Here is a 22,255-nt window from a genome sequence, read left to right on the forward strand (position 1 = left end):
CCCTTTGGCCAGTTTGGGTCAGCAGGCCTGCTTGTGTCCCCTCCCAGGATCTTGCCCACTTCCAGCCTGCTAATGGGGAGAGTGTTGGCAGACAGTGATGTGCCAGCACTGCTCAGCAGCAGCCAAAACTTCTTTCCAGCTACCAGTGCAAAGTACAGCACTGTGAGGACTGCAGTGGGAAAAAATGAACATCATCTCAGCCAGACCAAAACACCAGCCCGGAGAGTTAAGCCAGAGTGAGAAGCTTTGGACTGGATTTGGTTTCTGTTTGTCAAAGCACAGTTGGAGAATGAGGGTGTAGTATCAAAGTCATTCCTTCTTCTCTCATCCTGATGACAGATTTATCATTTTGAAAACTAAGACAAAATTTATTATAAACTTTATTAAAGTGAAAATAAAGTTTTTACACGTCTGTAAACAGAAGGCAGAAGGAAAAGAAAGAAAGAAAAAAGGTTTGACTTTAAACCCAGTCCCCCTAAACGTCCCATGTTCACAGCCTTCAATAAAAACTAGTGCCTGAGACATGTTCAAAGAAGTTTGATTTAAAGGAAGGGAATAAAAAAGGTTTGACGAAGTTTGATTTAAAGGGATGGAATAAATGATACATGTCTGAAGATTGCCTTATAAATGATTAAGCAATGCTAAAAACTTCAACTCAGAAATCAAATTCATGGGCAAATTTGCTGGATGGCATATTCCATTTTTGAAATTTATGATGAAGATAGATATCTGTTATTTTAGAATTGATCTCCACCTCAGAATAAGATCTTTTCTTCTGACACCTGCTGGATTTTTTGTTGGCACACTCGAGTCTTTACTGTCTACAACTGATTTTTTATTTCTATAATGTCTACTCCAAAAGGGTGACATTTTTAAGCAAATCTTCACTGTCAGCTTCCATTTGCGTGCTTTGCCAAAGCTGATGTTTTTCTATCAGCATTTCCACAGAGGTAAATGGATTTTCAGTGAATCAGTGCTTCTTCATTTTCTGATTTTAAAGCATTATTGAATAGGGAATGTAATACTTTGATGGGAGAGCACTGTGAACAGATGAACATTTCAAATTGCTAAATAAATATTGAAGTGTTTGTTTTTAAAATAAAAGCTGGGCTAGGCTGGAAAATTTGTTTTAGTATTCAGAGACACTGACAAATTGTGACCTATTCCTTTTTATAGTAGCATACTAACAAATTCATGTTATGCTAAATGAATTGTTAAGCAAATGTCCTGTAATGAGTGGCCAGCTCATGCTTAAGACTTTTTAGGCACGTGAGACCTAATTAAACCACAAAGATAGGGCAAACCAGTAATTCCATTCAATTGTATTTTCAGTTTTAGAAGTCGTGGCCCCCCCTTGAATTGAATCCCTGTCTCCTGTGGTCAGACCCGGTAGAACTCTTGTCTGGCTGAAGCAGAAATGTTCCCTTTTTGCAGGATCCTGCAAAATCTCCCTCAGGAGATAGTTCCTGTCCTAGGTAGATGGAGGGGGCTGCTGAATTCCCAGAGCTAGATGGGGCCTGAAAGAGGTGCTGCCTGGAGGAACAGAGGAAGCCTGAGACTACTGTATGTGTGGCTCGAGCCCTGGTGCTGCCCCTGGCAGCTGTAAGGAGTGTCCTTCTCCATCCCTGGCCACAGATCTGGTGCATCCAGAGTGGACACAGGGTTGCCCTGGCAGCAGCTGGCAGGCAAGGCGAAGGTGTAGCAAGCAGTGGGTAGACATGCAAGAGCCATAGCATGACTCAGACAAGGGGGAAGGAGACTGGTTCAGTCTAGAAAGGGTGAGGAGGAGGGAAGTCACAGCAGTTTTTGAGAATGTGCAGGGCACTGCAGGGAGTATAATGTCTGTACTTAGCTATGCCCTTGTAAAACCATGATAAAGCACTTGAATTGTATCCTCATCTGGGGTAAATTACATTACAAGCACTAACTTCAGAGGCATTGTTTTAATTCATTCCAGCTGAACAGTCAGCAGAGAAAAATTGTGGATTAAAGATGCAAGTGCAAATTACTACTATTTTTGTTTTACCGTGATATGTATGTTGTATTTCCTTGTTAGATATATTGTAGTTTCTTATAGCTGCTGATTATTGTTGTTTCTTACTTTAGCACAAGTAAAAGATCTCTGCCTTTGAAAGATATGCACAGTACTAATAAAATATCAGACACAGTACAATAGCAAGCTCCTAAAAAGGAGATAAAACAGATTTCAAAAAAATAGCATATGATAGGTTTTACAAATAAGTAAATGGCTATACCTAAATTTTAAATGATGAATCAAGAGCTTGAATATTCATTGAGAGACTGGAGCTGTATGGGCTAAGGCTTTTTCTGGAGACAGAGCAGGAAGGAACAAAACTCTGTACTACCCAGATGCCAAAGCAGATGAGGATTATAAATGGAGATCTGATCACACAGAAACAACAGTAATAACATGGCAGCCCCAATACTGTGTTAAAATCTTGGCTAGCATGCACAAAAAAAGGGAAACTCACTCAGGTGTGTGAGAAAGCTTACTAATAGATTCTATCTAGCTCTGATCTTGAGATGAGTCTAATTAGAGTCATTTGGGCTCTTCTCCTGGTTATTTTTAGACATGTAAACTTAAATACCCTGCAAAAAAAAGATCCTGGACACAAAGATGTTAAGAATGTCAGACCTATACTGGATGCTTGTGGCCAGCTGTGAGTTATTAGTAAGTTACAGAGAATGTCAGGGACTCTAGGAGAAGTAGCTGTAAAGTAGGCATCAAACCCAAGACCTGCATGACCCTGGCTGTCATGATCATTAGGATTCAGTCCTTTACTACAGGTTAAAGGGATTAAAAAGCTAGAAGCAGCAGTACTGTTAAAGGAAATTGTTCAGTGTGCAGTGGGGAAGCTAATTGTCTCCTTACTTTCAAACAAGATAGAAAATAATTAAATAAAGGGAATAAATTTAAGGTGATATATCTTCTGTTAGGACTGCAGAGAGTTGGGATGATATGGTAAAATAGATCAGAAGAGGCAGAGATTTTCAGAATAGGATATAAAATTTAGAAATGTAATGTGTATTTATTTAAGTGGTATCTGTATGCTTGCCTTCACTTTGCTGCTTTGAAAAGTCTAGTCTCCAGTTTTAAAGAAATTTAGCAATTGTAGGCCCCTATACACCCCGACAAAAGAATATCATGGGATCTTGGACAAATTCAAATAAAGCCTACTGTTTCTCATTTTAATGCTCTGAATGTCAATCTGAATTCTGCTGATAGAGCTGGCCCTTTTAGTTTTTGTTTTAGTCCTGATTTTTAGTTTTGCATCCAATATCCACCTGGCAGAATTATAGTCAACAAAGAGAAAGCTGCCTCTTCATTTCTGTACTCTATTTGACATGTGTAGGTTTGGCTGTATGTATTAAAGTGTTGTGGGTTTGGGCTTGCTGGTATCCCAGATTTGAACCACTGTCTCATTGCTCATGGTTGAATTAATGATGTGAATGTCTAAGAAGCCATCAGATTCATAAATCACCAGAAATGAGAGGGATAACTCATAAAAGTCTTTTCCTTTTGTTTAGCCATTTATCATTTTGCTTGCACATTAATAAACAGAGCTCCCCTGAGGTAAGCCATAGGAAGAAAGATTTTTCTTCCTAATTTTCCTCAATCGTGGCCAGTAGATCACGAATGAAGAGAGCGGGCTTGTCACAGTGTGCTGGTGTCTCCCTCTACCCATCACTGATAACAAATAAATCCAATGAAGTCCTTGTGGATAATTATTTGTGTTTCCATACCAGGTGCCAGGTTCCCGAGTCCGAGGCTGTCGGCCAGACCGAGCCGGAAGCGCACATTGTCCATATCCCCCCTGTCTGACCACAGCTTTGACCTTCAGACCATGATCCGGACCTCTCCAAATTCCTTGGTCACAATTCTCAATAATTCACGTAGCAGTTCGTCAGCCAGTGGTTCTTATGGCCACTTATCTGCAAGTGCAATAAGGTAAGAATTGCATTTGCTACCTGAATTGTATATTCTCATTTATGTGTCACACACATACAAATGTGAACATATACTCACATCTTTAAGTTACTTGTGGGGGTTTTTTTGTGAATATGTGCATTTTGCAGTTTCTATAATGTATGTTAATCGGAGCTTAATTTAAATTATAAAATATTTTTTTCTTACTCAGAAAGGTAACCACAAGGAACTTTTTGGCCTCTTATTTTCCAGTGCAGGTAATGGTTTGTCTGACCAGCAGGAACAGTGTGTGTTTGTGTGTCCAGTAATCCGTTTTCAGAGAAGAAACTCTAGGATAGGTTTGTGATTTAAGTCACTTGGGTTCTTCTGCCCATAGATATCATGGACAGTGATATGGTGAAATGTTCCTACATTACAATCATCAGAAAGTAAGAAAGAGAAATATGGTACTGTTCAATCCAAATGTTTGGCTGTAACTTTTGGGTGTTCTTTTTTTTTTTTTTTTTAATGTTTTCATGTCTTGAAAGATCTGACATTCTCTGGCTAATTTTTTTTTTTTTTTTTTTTGGTACCAAGGAAGTACTGTCATTAGAAATGCTGTGATTTTCACTTGGCTGCTTCACTTGTGTGTACAACAAAACAGTCAGGAATAGTTGTTCTGGATGCAGAATAGCAGAGTAGCAAATGAAGAGATGGACAGAAGTTGTGCAGAAAAGGGAAGCAAATAGGGCACAAAGGAGAGGGAACTAAAGGAATAAAGTAAAAATAAAAAAGGGAGTGGAAGAAAATTAGGAAGGAAACATGGACAAGGAAAAATGGAGATGCAACTGCAGAACATTTTTGTAATTGTGACATGGCTATATGTTAACTGAAAAAAGCTCCTTTGGTACTCTAAAAAATATCCCCCACCTCTCCAAAGTGTCAGAAAATGTTGGGCTTGCGTTTATGACTCTCAAAGAGTGCTTCTTGGCCCTGGCTTAGCAGCAGCTTCCACCTTCAATTTGCAATGAAGCAAAGGAGCAAGTCCCTTCAGCAGTTTCTTGAGATGGGACGCCCATTTTAGGCAAGGTTCAAAACATTACCAAGGTCATGGTTTGACCCCCTGTATGGGCCATTCACTTAAAAAGTCAGATTTGATGAGCCTTGTGGGTCCCATCCAACTCAGAATATTCTGTGAAATCTGTGAAACACCTCTGTGGCAAAAATGACACATTTACAGCTTCGAAAATGGGCTCTGGGGGTTTTCACTCCTGTAGAAGATGGGGCACACAACTGGTGTGTTAGAAACCATGAGCCTGACAAACTCGGAGAGTGACAGCACTGCAAATATTGGCATTAGTGTAAGTGCTGTGTTTTCCTTTTTAAGCACTTTTAAATAGTCGTGCTTCGTAGCTCTGATGTCCTTGAGTAGCTGTGCGGTATTTCACAGGTACAGGTATTGCTCTCAATACCGCTTGGCAGCCAGTGGAGCCATGGTCCCAGTTATGAAGCTCCTTAATGAGGAATGTGTATGTCAGTGGCTGGCAGCAGTTGGACCAAATATGTCAGATACACGGAACTGTGTGGAGCTGTGCTATCTGCACTGTCATTGAGATGGGATGGCACTTAATAACTAAACTCCTTTCCCATAACTTGTAGCTTTGGTAAAGCAAATAGTGCATGAAAGTTGGCATAGTCTCTACAGTGGAGTGAGTCTTCTCTCCTTTTACTCTTCCAAAGCAAAGCTGGAGTCAGATGAATAATTTTGTTGAAAACAGTTGTGGAACTGGAGGGAGTTATGGGCAAAGACTGAGTAAGGATGGTAGGGAGTGTTCAAAGTGAGTCTTGTGAACTGGTGTCACTGAAGAAAACAATGCTTGTGTGACTCAACCTGTGGCTGAGCAAAGCTTTCAGCCCTTCCTGGTCATACTTCCCAGGAATGCATAATAAAAAATTTCACATGATTTTGAATTAAGATTTTTTTTTTCATTTTGATAAGACTGTGTCCATTCAGCATGCAAAGTTGGAAATGTACACTTCCATTCTTCTCAGTTGAAAGGAAGGAAAGGGAGAGCTCTTCTTCCTGCTTTGCAACCTACCTCTGTTGGTGCCCTTTAACTTCTCCTGTGTGAACCTGTCTATATAAACCAAAATAACCAGTGATGTAAGGTATTAAACCCAAACCACATTTCATTGCCTTAATAAATTCCAAGACTAAATGCCAACAGGACTGTCAGCAAAACCTAATTTAATATTCACTGTCTTGCAAATAATGCATTCAGCACAAGAACTGTTGTATTGGATAAAACCATAGGTTCATCCCATTTAAAATCCTGTCAGCAACCGTGACCAAAGTCTAGGAAAAAAAAAAAATTTCCTGGTTGAAAATGCCAGCTTCTGGAAACTTGCGGGTTAATGTCATCAGAGTTGCTGCAAGAAAATGGTACAATTCAGCAAGGCACTAGATGGAATTGCAAGACAGGAAGGATTTCTATTTTCAATAGTATCAGTAGCATTAACTATACTTAACATTACATAGTCCTTCTACTTCTTGATGTTGTTTCCTACCTTTTTTAACTTAGTCCAAATAGTTTACACTTGGCATCATTTTTCATGGTAAATACCTATCTAATGCTGAATATTTCCAAAAAACATCAGCAAGGTTATTAATTTATCCAAATGAAGTTAGGTAAGAAGAGATTTTTCTGTTTAAGCTAGAAAGAACTATTGCCTTTTTACTGGGAAGCTGAACTTTGCCAGGAAAGTTGCCTAGATGATATAGATGTGATCTCTGCTGTTTTTGAGAAATTGTCCCATTTAGACAAGTGATAAGCCCTTAAGAGGTTTCTATTAGCTTGTGTTAAATAAACTAAGCACTCAGCGTGTTCCAGTCCAGGGCCCACAGATAGGAAGGAGGACCTTTCCCTGCAGCTGCAGCTCTGGTGCTTCCTTGGGAAGCCTGTGGAGGCTCAGCTGTCTGTCCAGCCATAACAGTTTTGTGAAACAGAAAGCAGTCTTTAGAGGAGACAGGAGTCAGCCCAGAAACTGTACAGGCTAAGGAAGTTGGCACAAAATGCCTTTCTATAACACAGCATAGCCTTGCAGCAGGAGAGAGGAAAGGCTGCAAAATAAAGCAGGCAGAAGCCGGTCATTCAGAGAATGAAGGTACTGCCCCCTTGTGATTGTGCTCTGATACCATCTTTAACTTCAGGTTTGCACAGTATTTATAGGGCCCCTGTCTTCTTCAGTGCACAGCCTGAACAGCTGAGCATCCTCTGTGGATCAGTGAGAGCCACAGGACACTGCCTCACCTGTCCCAGGCAGCCTAAAAGAGGAGGGAGCCTCGTACCTGGTTGTTTGCTGCCTGGAGGGCAGACTGTGCTCTTGCAACACAATTCCAGACTGATGCTGGGCCAACTAAACTAGTGAGGAATGACCACCAGGCTCAGTTTGTCTTCTGGAGTCCCAGCCTACCACTCTTAATTTTGCAGAGGAGTCAAATTGCTCACAGCCATGACTTGAAAATGCTGAGAGCTGTTTTGAGCATCTTGTATACTGTGTCATGTTAACTAGCCCAGATCTTCTTGACTGAAATTGGGCAACCCCAATGAGTGACACTTTTTGCTTCCATCTTTCTTTGATTCATGTTCCTGTTCAAAATGAATCCTTCCCCTTCACCTCAGAGGGAGGTTGAAAGCATTAATGTTTTGTGAAGCAATTAGATTGTACAGTGATGAGCGCAGTGGAGAAGCTCAGGAGGGTGTCAGTAATTATTTATTCACTGATGGTTTAAATACAAGGGAAGGAAGACCTATGGGCATTACTCTGGGCACAGAGAAGAAAAGTACCAGAGGGCCTCTTGCTGAAGGCTACTGTGTGTCTTGTGGACTGAATGAGTTAAGAATTGTGCAAAGAGGAAAAGGGGTGTGCTGTCACATAACTAAAAGCTGACGAGTCAGCACATGAAGATTTGGGCAGGTTTACTTCTGGTATGTTTAATTTTGTGGGCTCAATGCTCTTTCACACCTATTTTTGTAAAGGTACTACTTGTGTTTAGAAAGTGTTCCCAGGGCTTCAGTGGTCTTTGCATTGGCTAAAAAAAGAGGCTGAAAGATTACATCCTGTGCTTCACACAGCTTTTCAGCATTGGATCCTCTATATGAGCACTGTGGGATGCTGAGGATGAAATCAGGTGAAAAGAGCCACATTTTGGTCTCTGTTTGTACAAAGCCAAGCACAGGATGGCTCTGGTCTTTGACATGGGTAGATTGAATAATAAATACTAGTAGTAGTTCAGCACAATCCAGAGAGCTGGGCCTGGCGGGTGCTTTGCCATTGTCAGCTGGCAGTGCAGTGCTGTGCCCTGACTACTGGCTGAGTACTTGAAAAGGAGATGACACCTCCTGCTGACAGCTAATAGTGGATCTCCTTTGCACACCAGGTAGAGCTTCTACTTTGTGCATTTGAAAACACCTGGTTTAGGTCTCAGCTGGGAGAGATTATGCAGAAAGGAGATGTGTGAAGTAGCATCAAATGAGGATAATCCTTCATTTGACATTTACTCATTTGGTTACCTGCCTCAGTCCTGCAGTGCAGCACCCCTGCTATTAATCCTTTGTCAAGACGTACTTAATATTATATCTGCTACCTGTGACAATTATTAGACTTTGCACTTCAGTAGCACTTCTTTTTGAGAGACAGCATGGTTTAGAGTGAGTATAGAGGGGGTAATCACTTCCCATGATATTAAGAGTACTGATTCAAAACCTTTACAAAAGATTAACTGGTCTTTAATAAACACAGGAGGCTGGGACTTCATGTTCTATAAGATTTGAAATTTAGAACCTCTAGTCCCTCGGCAATGCTGTGATACCAAAATTACAAAGTCAGTTTTCAGAAAGTGATCTGAATTCCCTGTCAGATTCAAGGTGTTTAAGTCAGTAATTCCACCTACTACAAAAGACTTTCTTTGGGTCTAGGCAGATATAACTGTGAATGTAACTTAGCCACTTCATAAGCTGTGAAAATTCAGTTTCATGTGAGCACAAGAGCCCTTTGGGATCTCCTTGAAAGAAACTAAAAAAACACAGTAGCACTTTCTTTTTTCCCCCCATGTGCTGCCCTGTTTCCCTGATAGCATCAGAACACTTAACACAATGTCGTTAATTACAGCCAGACCCTGGCTGCTCTGGCTCCTGTCCCTTTGCTCTGGGTTGATCTGAAGTGTCAGGGAACGGTGGCAAGGATACTTTCACAAAGAGCACTAGAAAGGGATAGCCAGGTTTGTAGAGTGAGCTTAGACAGCAATGGATTAACATCAGTGAGGAAGACAAGAGTTGTGTTTCTGCAAGCAGGTATTGGATTCTCAATTATTTCCTCATCTCATATAAGCTCCTTGTATAGAATGATTGTTGTATATTGAGTCAGTGCATTGTAGCTAGAGATGAGTGACTAGGTAATAATTTTTCCAGTTTCCCTTTGCAAATACAAAGAGAAAATAAAGAGAAAAATAAAAATAGAGTTAAGATATCCAAGTGAAGTATAAAGTTATCAACAAAGTGTAAGTATCTTTAGCAGAGAGCCCAACAGTATAATTATACACTCCATTAAAAAAAAGGAAAGAGTATCCTTTTATCAGGTTTAAATTACCCAGTTTTTGAATTGAACAGAATGTCTCAGTTATAAGACTGGAAGCGCTCATGTTCTCAATCTTCCTTCTTTATTCAATATTTTATATATTCTTATTATACTCAGCTCCTTTCTGATGTTGTTTTCAGTCTGCTCCTTAGAGTTCTTGCATTGTTTTTTCTGCTGATACTGTCTGAAAGTCTCCTTCTACTACATGCAATAGTATTCCAGGGGAGGAGCAGCAATTTATATGCACCTTGATTTTTTCAGGTTTTTCTCCAGCAAATTTTTTTAACGTATTTTTGCCATAGCTTCATGTTGATCAAATTTTCATTCCTTCATTGAATTCTGCATTGAGACAAGCAAGTGCTTCTTGTCATTTGTCTCAGTTAATTTAGAACCAGTGTATGAGTAGCTCTGACTCCATTTCAGTATCGATATGCATCTTGCTATCAGTATTGCTCATTCATCTAGCACACTGGGCTCTAAAGATAACCACTTAGCTTTCACCATGCTGCTCAAAATAATTTTGTCACATATGCAGATATAATTTTTTTCATTTCTCAACTCCATGCCCAGATTGCTGACAATTGCACAATGAAACAGAAGACCCCATCTGAGAATTTGAATCTAACCTTTACTTACATCCAACTACCTAATTCTTGTCTTTGATTTGTGTTTTAGACTGTAAGTTGTAAGTTTGTATATTTCTGTAATTATATCTGTGTAAAAGGACACGCTCAAATGCTTGTTAATGAAATTAAAAAGGACATGTTTAGCATAGCACAGGTAGAACAAAATACATTAAAAATAATGTTTTACAAGAAGCTCGTTATGATAGGATGTGTAGGATGAAGAGTTTGTTTATTATGTCAGCAATATAGGTGTTTTGTTGTTTTATTATCACTCATTGGGATCTGCCTAAGTTAGATGCAGCGCTGACTTTGATTGAAAGCCTTTCTTACAATAAAAGCTTTCTAATTAATTGCTTGCAATATGTTGTAAATGAAGGCTTTGTTTCAGTTCAGACTGAGTTAAATTCAGTCAAAGTGTAACCCCACTGAAACAGGACCTATTACACATATGGACACTATTACACACATGTGCAACATAGGGCTTTATTCTCCATGGTCAGGTACTGTGGGTAGTCTAGAGAAGGGAATATAATGCTCTATCCTGCAATAATAGCTTCATTTCATACCTTCTTTCAAGAAGTGTGAATGGCAGAGAAGTGGCACAAAGTGAATAAAAGTGAAATTCACCAATATTACAGAAAGTTGCATCTGTATCGGGCTCAGTGAAAATATAACCATGCAGCTAGCCTCCTGCACAAAGCTCATGTAGATTATGGGAGGGTGACATTCAGGGAGATTGTTTCAGAGGTCACTTACATCTTGCATTAGAAAGTGGTGGATGTTTCTCACCAGAAATATGAATGGCAAGAATTCTGCCTTTGGAAAGTGTAAAATCTAAGGAGCTGAGCAACATAAAGAATGCAGACTACACAGACACGTATTGCATGCACATTTACAGGTACAGGTGCACCTATATACCAATGAGATTATGTCTACATGCCTGTAAATCTGTATGTCACAGATCTTGTAATTAAAAGTCCATTTGAAGCAACTTGCTCCAGACTGGTTCAGTGTTACTCAAAGAGTTCAAACTCATTCAATGAACACAGAGCAATATTAGTTCCAGGAAAGTCCTCAGGCCAATACAAGTGTGCTGGAGTTTAGCACTTCATTACTTCATTTCAGACCCTAAAAGCAAGTATTAATTAGCACTTTGAATGTAATAAATTATACCAGTTTTAGAAGCCTGAAAGTGCTTAGCCATGAATTTAATTCAAAATTATGTTTGCTAGAAGTGGCATGAACTTCCATGGAGGGAGCACAGATAAATTATGCAAGGTACCATTAATACAAAGTCCAGTTAGGATACTAAGGATTCCTTCACAGGAATAATCCAGTGAGAAGGACAAAGCTGACAGTGCTGTCTGAGCACATAAGGTTAATCAGTGTGGCCCTGTTGCTCTCAGTGAAACGATGCCATTTTACTCTGGATATGGCAATGTATTCATGAAGAAAAATTTCACCTAGCCTAGCAGATAAAACAGAATAGATAATAAGACAAGCTGAAGAGAAAGTACAAACCACAGACTCTGTTAATTTTAAACTGGTAATAGAAAAGTAAAAGAAAAAAAAGGGGGCAGTGATGTATGTGAATTAAATACAATTGTACAATGATGGTTATTATTTGATGAAAACTGGAACACCTAGTAAAATACATGGTCTCCTTTATTAGATGCAGGATCTGTCTTTTTACCAATTCATTTAGATGACTTTTCTCTAAGTTAGTGATTTTTAATGCAATGTGTCAACATTACGAATGCTGAGGGATGTTTGAAAACTAGTCATTTTTGAAATATTTTTTCAAACTATTTCAAGTCTCATACCTGCATTCAAGATCACACTATGTCTGGTTTCATAGTCAAAGTTTGGTATTGTTTTCCCCTGTACTTAAATAGCAAGCCATAAAAACTAATGAAGCCCTTCCTGCACTTTGCCTACTCAAAGTGCAGCCTTGTCAGTTAAAAAAATCAGGGAGAGGAACTGAATTTAAAGCACAATTTGCTGTAAAGACAGAGTTGGAAACTTCTTTTTACTCCCTCCTGTGTGTTTACAAGGAACATACATAATTCTTGTTTCTGCCAACTCAAACAACAGGGGATGGTTTTCTTACATGTCGTTACTGGTTGCTTCTTATCTTCTGCATCCTTGTCGAAGGACAACGCTCTGGCTTGTGTTCTTCTACACCTCTGCTGAGGTCTGACCATGATTCTGTCCTGCTGACTGTCCACAGCTTTTCACATCTGAGTATGCAGTGTTCCTGGCTGCATCTTATACATATACATTGCTCCATCAAAAGATCTAGATCAACTTCTATGCATGAAGTTAGCTTATGCAGATTCCCTCAGCACCCATGGCTCAGCTCCCAGCCATGCTTACAGATGTCTTGTGTTTTGAACAGTGGACAGTTTGGCAGTTTATCATGGGATGAATGAAGCTATTTCTTATATTAGGTTTTATTTTTTAAAAAAGCATCTAAACATGTGAAAAGCAGTATTTGATTGACTGTTAACTTATTGTATTGTATAACTTGTATTGTGACCTACCTCAGTTGAAATTACTGTGTCTGTAAGACCCAGGCTTTAGGACAGCACTTAAGGACTTGCTGAAGTCAGTCCCTCTTCAGAAGTATTTAGGAGTTATTAGGGTGTTTTCCTGAACAGTAGTTGGGTCCATTTGTAAAACAGTAAAGGTAAAGGTCCTTGTTTGACTCTTAACAACTTTCTTAAGCAATTTATAAGGACTTCAAAAATAAAATTAAAAACTAAAGGTGAAATCCTGGCCTGGTCTAAGTAAAGGATAAAAACATCATTGAATTCAGTGAGTCCGGTAGGTAAATTGCTCCAATCAGAAGTGCATTTTAAAGTTAATTAGGTGTTATCGTAGTTTGTGATGATCAGCTTTATTGAACATGAAGGCAGTCTACCTACAAATTACTTAGCCCTTTCTTGAACTGGGGATTTGTATTATTTGGTCTGTTTAGTGTAGGTCCCTGATGACAAGAACGAGTGATGGAGGCTGTAGGGCAAACAGGGAGTGCCAAGGCTTTTCCACAAGTCAGGAAGGGCCTGCATGTCCCCTTGCAGTGCTGGTTGCACCCTCCCTCATGAAGCAATGTTAGGATTGCGAATGCACCACCCACACATCAAAGGCCCTTCAAAGGCCAAAAGGCCTGAAGCCCTCTCCTGCCCCTTGATCTGGGGGACACAGTGTGTCTCACTATGCCCCACGTTCCTGTCCAGTGACCTGTTCTGCATTGTTTTATTTCAAAAGCTGTTGGGCAGTTGGGGTACAACAAGGACAAGCAAAGAAAAAGATCAGAGGCCTGAAAAATTATACGGATGACTTGAAATAGAGTTTATCTCTTTTTCCAGACTGGACAGGAAGAAGGTATAGAAATAATTTCAACTATTTAAAAAAGAAAAGAGAGGAAGGGGAAGGCAGATAATGAGTGCTGTGTAGAATAACAAAGTTTTGGATCTTCAGTTGACACAGGAAATATTTAAGATAGAGGATACGAAACAAACTTTTAATATGGTAAACATAATATGGTTCTATATGAATAAATAAAGATACCCCAAAGAAACAAATTTATCTTTCTGAAGTTTAAAAATGAAGGAAAAAAAAAAGTAAAAACATCAGAAATATCCCAGTGGGTCAAACTGGAGGTGTTACTCTAGTTAATGTGTCTCTCATGGTGCAAACGGGATTCTATTCAAGAAGCACATGAACCCCCCTGCTTGTTCACTTTTGTTCTCTTTGTGCTCTCCCAGCATCAATGTTCTTTAGGTTAGCAACCCCAAAGTATACACTCTTGCTTGTTCTCTTCAGTATTTCTTTATGGACCTGTTGTCTTTGGATTTGTCTAGTCATATATGAACCTGCTGGCTATGTCTGCAGCTATTCTAAAAGTCCACAAATGCTTTTTCTTTACTCTCTTTCAAGTTGTTCCCCTATGTCTTTCATTAAATGCTCCCTCATTAACATGCTTGGGAAGCTCTCGTCCTAAAACCTTGCAAAGGCAGAACCAGAAAGGGGAAAGCACACAGATACTTGTGCAAGATTCCCATGCATCAGATCTTGCAGAAATTTGCATTTTATAATCCAAAGAAGGTGCCTTCAGAGTTTTTGGGAAGAAAATTACTGTGATACAATGAGACAATCCTTGTAGTATTCACAAAATTGGAATCTCCTCAGCATTTTTGCCTCCTTAGGCACACTTATGCAATGTAGAGGAAAGAAGGATTTTTTTCTGACTTTAATTCACAGATGTTTTGTGCTAAATTCCACAGCTGTGACCAGAAACTGGACAACCTTGTTAGCAGGACAGCCACAAAGTAGCCACAAAGTTTGGTTTTGATTATAACATCTGTTTTTCTTCTTGAAGCCTGTTCTTTAAAATTTGATGTGCTCATGTAATTGCAATGTAGTCCACTGCCCTGCATTACCTCCAGTGAAGGGGGTTTGAGACTTTGCAGATGAGGAGAAGAGAGACAGACAGACTGACAGAGAGACACAGAAGCCCACAGTATGATAAATGATATCACTGATGGACTTTTCTGTCAGTGTATATGAGTTATTGAATGCTTAAGCAGAAATATTACATGTTTCTTCTAACCCTTATTTCTCATAAAACTCAACAACTAAAAAGATAACTGGCATGTAATTTTTAGTGGCCATATATGCTTTCATCTTCTTTTCTATTTTGTTTAAAAGTCTGTAACAGAAATACAAATGAAATTCCCTCCAGTGGTGTAAATTTTCATATCTCAATAGGTAGATGGAAGGAAAAGATTCATAGTTCATTTACATTTCTGTGAATCCAATATTTTTTGGAAGTGGCTGGTGTTTGGAAAATATGAACAATTGGGGCAGGAGTCTCGTGTTCTTCTGGCATCTGGATTTTGGAAGTCTTGAGCTCTCCTTTTCTGAACTGCAGCCTCTTAAAACTGTCTTAAAATAAACATGACTCAAAATGAGGGCCCTGGAACTACTCATTGCTTTTGAAAAACTGGTGGTTGGTTTTAGTAGTCTCAAAATTACTACTTTCAGGGCTTGTTTACTGCTTTTGGGCATGAATTTTAGGTGTTTCCTGAGTGACACTGCTGCACATTTATAAGCAGGCATTGTTGGAACAACTGGACAAGGGCACCTCGTGCTGCTGTCCACCATTCCTGCTGATGCTGGCTGCCTGCTGGGAAGCAGTGTGAGCTTGGTAGGGCCAGGAAGAGGACATAGGGCTGCTGGTCAAGGCAGAGGATCACAGAGATTCTCCATCCATCCTGTATTCAGGAGTTGCTGAAGAAAGTGCAGTGAAAAACTTTGGGAAGGAGGGCAGGAATCCAGGCCTTCCCTTCCCAGTAGAGCACACCATGCCAGCAATGTTGAGGGCTTTGATTTATTTTTCTTCTTTTTGGCCCTCAGCATTAACTCTATTGAATGGTTTCTGAAAGGCAGAGAAAGACCTACCACCTTCTGTTCTCTTCAGAACCCTCTGATCTGTTCAAATCAGAAAAATCCTCCAGGCTGCCCAGTGACAACATCTTACATGCAAGTGACATTAAACCCAGCCAGGTCAACTTGCCTTATGAGGAGCTCTCCAGAAACAGCTGGAGAGAATTGTTATTTGAAGGCAGATACCTGAGCTATTTAAGAAGTCACCCTGATGGCTGAACCATTGTCTCCATTTCTGAGTTACTCCCTTTGGCTGTGCTGGCTATTCCTCTGTTCCCTCACAATCACCTTTTCATTTCATTCCAAGATGTTTGAAGTTTGGAGGTAGAGGGAATGAAGTGCAGGTTTTCAGGCTCCATAGGAAAATCCTAATACCTTAGACTCAACCATTGCTGATGAGCACAGGGTAAAGGAAAGATACTAAAGAAAAGAGGATTCCTCCTTCGCCTAGCACATCTGTCCAGCTGTGTGTTAATGCATCTGCTGGTGGTGTCACTGTTTTCCAGTAAGAACCTCTTGCTAAGATGACATCTGTCTCCTCTGTTGTACTTTACAATTTTGTCAATGCCTGGCTTACCATCCTCTTTCTGGATACTGCTTGTACAGTGTGAAGACAGATGTAGACAATGAGAAGATCTCTAGGAGGTAAAATCTCTCCTTTTGGTGGAGGCCATTTTAATTTATGTAGGGAGGGGAATAGCAAGTTACGTACTTAATGTTTAAGCACTGCCCTGCTTGAGTCATACAATTGTCTTTTTACCATGTAGGCTCAGAAGGACGTTACAAAAGTTTTGAACCTGGACTTGCAAAGATAGGTGTTGTTGTGCATGGTGAAATGGAAAAAAAAGCGCAAAAAACCCCAAAATTCAACCTTTATTTCCAAAGGCTGCTGTGTGCTTGGAACTGCCAATGAAATCAGTCCACTTATTTTTTTCTTCTAAACTGACTCATCTGAAGGGTGAAAGTGTCCTAGGATTTAACCACTCACAGAGAAATAAAATACCTCATCTAAACTGTTTGCGTGTCGTGTTTGTTGATCTTGGTGAATTTGACAGCATCTTCAGGATGGTGCCGTCTAGTGTTTGAGTGTATGAGGTGAACTCACAGGGTATGTGTGGAAGCAAAAAACACCAGGGTGTAGTAAAGAGGCTTTGTTTTCCACCTCATCTGTGGCAGTGTAATTGTGTGGTTTTTAATGAACAGACCAGAGTAGTTACACTTAGCAATGTTTGTTCACTAAAAAGGAAAAGGGGTGTTAAATCATTATGTTCTTTGATGAATGGCTTGTACACTGAAGAATAAATTGAACAAACTGGCATAGAGCTCAGTGAACATGAAATCAGCTATTAGAAGAAAGCTTGTGAACAAATTCTAAGCCTGATATGCATCTTTTGATTAATGTCCTATTAATCATCCATAGTGGCTACCTTAGCTAAGTCGTGCTGTAATCATTCATGGTTGCTTACAGGAACACTAGCAGGGACTATAGAGCTTCAATAACTGAATATTATTACTGATTTCTCCCTAACTCTTGCTGTGAACAATTACTGTTTTCACTACGTTTCTGCCTCCCTTTATTAGAAAGAATACAATGCAGAATGAAAAGAGAGTTCCTCAAAGACCAGTAAAATTCTCCCAGGGTATTCTTAATGATATTCCATCCTAAATGGGCAAACTCTTGTAATGCAGAGTTCTCACCAGGAATAATAGTAATGTAATCACATTGAAGCTGTCTTTTTATGGATTATAGTCAAACAGACAAAATGTATAGTCATATTAATGTACACAGAATTTCTGAAGAATTATTACTTAAAATGGTTGAAATGATTTTGGCTTTTTGTATCACAGTATTTTCAGTTAATGCACTTAACAGCAACAGCAATTAAGACTCCAGACTGTTAATTTGGACAAATTGACATTGGAAGAAGCCTTGATTTTTGGAAGGTATAATGCCCACACCCCTCTCTTCTGACACAAAATGTTTTATATTCCTGTGGCTCTTTTGAACTTGAACTCTGGTAGTTCAGTGTATTTTTTTTAAAATCAATGAATATTCTTTTTCTTTTTTTATTTTCCTTTATGATTGGAAGCTATTGGCAAATATTTTCAGGAGGATCTCTTACTCCTGTGTGTGAAGATTTAGTTCCACACCATTTATTTCTCAAGTGTGACACAAAGCATGCTTTTGCACTACCCACAAAATAGGTCCTTAGATGGCAGTGTAATTTCCCCCTAAGTCACTGTGGTCTGGGAAATACGGTGAAGTAATGAAGTGATGACAGGTATTAACATACATAATGGGCTTTAATAGACATTTAATGTTGTTTAACTGGAAGAAGGAGAAGTGCTTTCCCATTGGAATATTTCTACATTGGAAGTCATTGATCACCGATTTCAGAGGGGAAAGGTTAATCCATCAGTTTCTGTAACCAAACGGCACTGATGGAAATTCTTTAGGTGACATTCTGGATGAACTGAGCTTTCCATCTTTGCAAACAAATGAGTGATATGACAAGCATGGTGTTCAGAACACATTTAACCAATTGATTTTCTCTCCTCTTATAATAAGATCTAGAGACTTATGAAAAAGCGTAGCATGAGCCAAGATTAAAGGAACTGCTTCATACACACGAACATAGGGGAACTGCATTATCAATAAAAGTACTATAAAGGATGTAGGCACCCATTCTTTTTCTTTATATAAAGTTTGTTATTGCAATAAATAGCTGTTATTGAACTACCTGCCTTTTATTTCACTTTTTCTGAATTTTATTTTAGTCTGCTTTCTGTGGTTTCCTGGTAGAGGTTATGAAAAAATGTTATGTTTTGTTATGGTACCATTTTTGTACTCACTAGTAAATCCAGGGTAACTCTGGATTTAAAATCAGGATTTATCATCCTTTGGGGCATGAAGAAGGATATGAGGGGGAGGGGGAAATCTGGCTTCAAGTAGTTTAAAGGTATCAAATATATTTTAAGGTTTTAATCTGTAAAGTTCCTTACCGTAATGATCCTCATCTTTTTCCTTCCTCTTCCCTCCTTTTTCTCCCAAATTCAGCCCTGCTCTGAGTTTCACATACCCTCCTACACCAGTATCCCTCCAGCAAATGCATCAGCAAATTATAAGTCGTCAGCAAACCCTAGGTTCAGCCTTTGGACACAGCCCTCCACTCATCCATCCTGCTCCAACTTTTCCTACCCAGAGACCTATCCCTGGCATCCCCAGTGTCCTGAACCCTGTCCAGGTCAGCTCTGGACCTTCTGAGTCCACACAGGTGAGAGACAACAAAAGAAACCTTTACTTCCCATTAATTTAAAAATTAAATAAATGGCATTGTCTCGCTGGCAATTAATCACCACTGTCACTGAGACCCTTTGATAACAGCTTTCTTGTAGCTCCAGTGTTTGCAGTCACTTTATTATGAATCACAGGAGTGCAGTTGGTGCAGTTTCTGATTGGAAGTGTGCTTTTTAGTCCTCATAAACATTCCAGTCTAGTGCAGCAGCTTCTTGTTCCATACTGCCTCTCCTTGATCTTGTACAGGAAGCTAGTAGAGGTGGGGAGTAAGAAAAGGGGCAAAACACATCAAAACAGCAATGTCTTAAAGGTTAGCAGCTTCACCTTCAAATCAGGCTGACCCTAGGATATACAGGGTCATATTCTGCCCTCCTTGTACAGCTGTGAGTAACGTGAAGCAAGTAATTCTGTGAGCAAGAAAGTAACTCAAAGACAGAGAAAAGGATTGAAGTTTTTTTCTCTGATTTGTGTCGAACTGGACTTAGTGAGTTTGAATTAATCATTTCAGTAAGGTGTATTTCTCAAAAGCTGGGAATGAGCAGCAGTGAATCAAGCCCCTAATGTGGAGTTTATCACAGTTTGTGATTTGCCTGTTATTAACTAGTGCTGTTTGTTTCTAGATGACCTGGGATAGGTTATTTATCAGTCTGGAAGCTGTTTATCTCCTGGCTAGCTTTTACAAATATAGAGGAAGAACATACTGCTGTAGAAGACATATTGATTTTTTTGTGGGGTCCCTGCAAGTTCAGATATCTCTAAAAGATCTCTGGATTCCTACAAGATCCATTTGCAGGTGTAGATAATGGTGTTCAGTCGAGCAGAACAAGAGAAAAACAAGATTCTGGCCTGTTTATGTCAACTATTTTGCTATTAACTTGTGAGAATCCAGGACTTCATCTAGGATTTTTTGGCTGAGTCTCATGCTAGCATTCAGTTCTTCTTCCTATTCACCTATTATAATGGGAAACATAGTGAAGAAGCTGAGATCTTGTGTGAAGATATTAAATGCAAAACCTTTCCTTCGAGTGTGAAGAAATAAATGTTTCTCTTGTGTTTCTTTGAGCATGAAGGGATTTTCCTTTTCAAAATTGCCTTTCCAAAGTTGTCATTATGTGGAAAATCACCTACCTCTCACTGCTCTGACAAAACTAGCACTGGTTTGTAGCAAGGAATTGCATCAAATGCTCCCCTTCCCACTCCCTCCCTGCTCTGCTACCAGGCTGAGCAATGCAGCTCTTCCATGAGTTAATGCTATGTAATTGAAGAACAATGTTATTACATATCCAATATAATTAACAGTGCAGCTTCTCCATACAAAGTTGCTGAGCAGATGCTGCGTTATTTTTGTTTGGAGCCGCATATTTATCACAGTCTAATTTTGTCTTCTTCTGGGGGAAAAAATATCCCCCCTTGCCTGCAGCAGAATAAACCCACAAGTGAATCTGCAGTGAGCAGCACAGGAGACCCCATGCACAACAAGCGCTCCAAGATAAAGCCCGACGAGGACCTCCCCAGCCCAGGAGCAGGAAGCATGCAGGTATGGCAGCCAGATTCCAGCCATGAGCCTTCCCTCTTGCTGCTGGAGTGAAAATGCACCTTTCCTGTGGCACACAGGTTTTCAGGCTCCTTGCACTTTGTGTGCTGCACACACGGGCAGCCTCTGCTCACAGTAGCCAGGGTTCAATGGGAGCAGCTCCTGGGGTGCAGGGTCTGTGGCAGGATGAGGGCAGAGAGGAAGGAGAGGCACCTCTGAGCAGTCAGAGCATGCTCAATGCTCTGTTTGCCACGGAAAAGTGAACAAGAGACATTCAGGTCTTTATTAAGGACATGTTTTCTGTTCAGCAAAAATACTTAAGGCCACCTTGACTTTTCCTGGGTCTTAGTGCTGTACTGCACTGAGGCCCCTGTGTCAGGCTCCAGTCTCGTTTGCAGTACTTTCTATACCAGTTAATGCCTCTGGTTTTAGTAGAGTGACTCTTGATTTACAGTGACTCAGGGGAGATGAGAATCAGAGCCTCAGTCTTGTGAGTGAATCCATGAAAACAAAGCAGAGGTCTGCCTAAATCCTTCAGCAGGTTTGAAATGGAAGAATAGCAGGAGTGCATAATCTGAACCAAATGTTTACACTAACATCTGACTCTTACCTCAGCAAATAACAAGCTGGGGAGAATGATGCACCCTGATGAACTGGAGGTGGGAAATCTAACCCCAAAATTAGATACTTTTGCTCACCCCTTTTATGCAGATGTAAAGGGCAAGAACAGACTAATAGGTAACTCAGAAATTACCAGTCTGCTCTTGAAAAGGTTGTAGCATGCAAACCTGTTACTGTTCTAACAATGGAAACACACTGGATTACTGGTGATCCAGTTTCTGTCCAACCCTAGTACTAAAATTAAATTCCAATTAATTCAACTATATTGAATAGTGCCTTTCACATTAGTGGTGCCACTCAATCATGAAAGCCAGGTGCACAAATAACAAGCTGCTTAAATAAAGCCAGGCCATTATGATTTATTTTTAATTGAAATGTAAAGGGTACGAAGAATTTATTTTACATGTATAGTTTGCAAATGGCTTCTGGCTTATCAGGCCTGTTTTGGGCTTCTGTATTTTGTAGAATGGAGTAGGATAGTGGAGTGAGAGTAAAATAATCCTCCCTCCCCTGCCTCCTCCACACACACACACACCCCCATCATCTTTCTTTTAATGCTGAAGTAATTCACTTTTCTTCCTCCTCAGTTTCAGAATTTCCTCTCTCTTCTTCTCACCCCTGTTTTTTTCCTCTCTCCAGGAACAGCCAGAAGGAATGACCTTGGTAAAAGAGGAAGGGGACAAAGATGAAAGCAAACAGGAGCCTGAAGTGGTCTATGAGACAAACTGCCACTGGGAAGGCTGTTCCCGGGAGTTTGACACGCAGGAACAGCTAGTGCATGTAAGTTAATGGTATTCAGGAACTGGGTTTTAAAACTACCTGACCTTTTTCATGGGGGTCAGCTTCTCTGACCCTATGCTGAGTCAAGTTTCTTAGCTAACAGAGCTGCAAACTGGAGAGGGGTTTATGAGTTTCTGAGAATAAAGAAAACTCGAAGCCACAGTGCTTGACCTGTTCAGTCAGCTAAAGCTTAGTGTAAAATTCAATAAAGTCTTCCACAGAGATTGTAATGGCTCTGATCCTGTAAGCCAGCAAACGCTATTTTGAGTTAGAGACTTTGATAGTTATTGAGTAATAGTAAGCTGGACATGAATGATTATTAACCTTTAGCCAAGTTTGATTTTTTTCTCCCCAAAGGGGCTGTAACAGTAGAAATGGGT

General features: G+C 39.9%; 1 protein-coding gene and 1 long non-coding RNA gene across 12 annotated transcripts in view; one reads left to right on the forward strand and one right to left on the reverse strand.

The window, feature by feature from the left end:
- Positions 1 to 22,255, reverse strand: part of LOC139591291 (uncharacterized) — a 258,419-nt gene that overhangs the window by 192,615 nt on the left and 43,549 nt on the right. The window lies entirely within an intron of this gene.
- The window catches only part of GLI3 (GLI family zinc finger 3), a 206,433-nt gene that overhangs the window by 144,304 nt on the left and 39,874 nt on the right, over positions 1 to 22,255 (forward strand). For 4 of the 5 annotated variants that reach the window (XM_071429792.1, XM_071429793.1, XM_071429794.1 and 1 more), the window contains 4 exons: positions 3,769 to 3,970; positions 18,701 to 18,917; positions 20,361 to 20,477; positions 21,735 to 21,875. In XM_071429792.1, coding sequence (XP_071285893.1) covers positions 3,769 to 3,970; positions 18,701 to 18,917; positions 20,361 to 20,477; positions 21,735 to 21,875 — 677 coding nt within the window. The remainder of the gene's footprint in view (positions 1 to 3,768; positions 3,971 to 18,700; positions 18,918 to 20,360; positions 20,478 to 21,734; positions 21,876 to 22,255) is intronic. The other variant, XM_071429795.1, reaches the window with a different exon arrangement.

Source organism: Agelaius tricolor, unplaced genomic scaffold (genome assembly GCF_023055355.1).
Source record: "Agelaius tricolor isolate 1412-34295 unplaced genomic scaffold, bAgeTri1.0.p SCAF_6, whole genome shotgun sequence".
Taxonomy (NCBI): Eukaryota; Metazoa; Chordata; class Aves; order Passeriformes; family Icteridae; genus Agelaius; species Agelaius tricolor.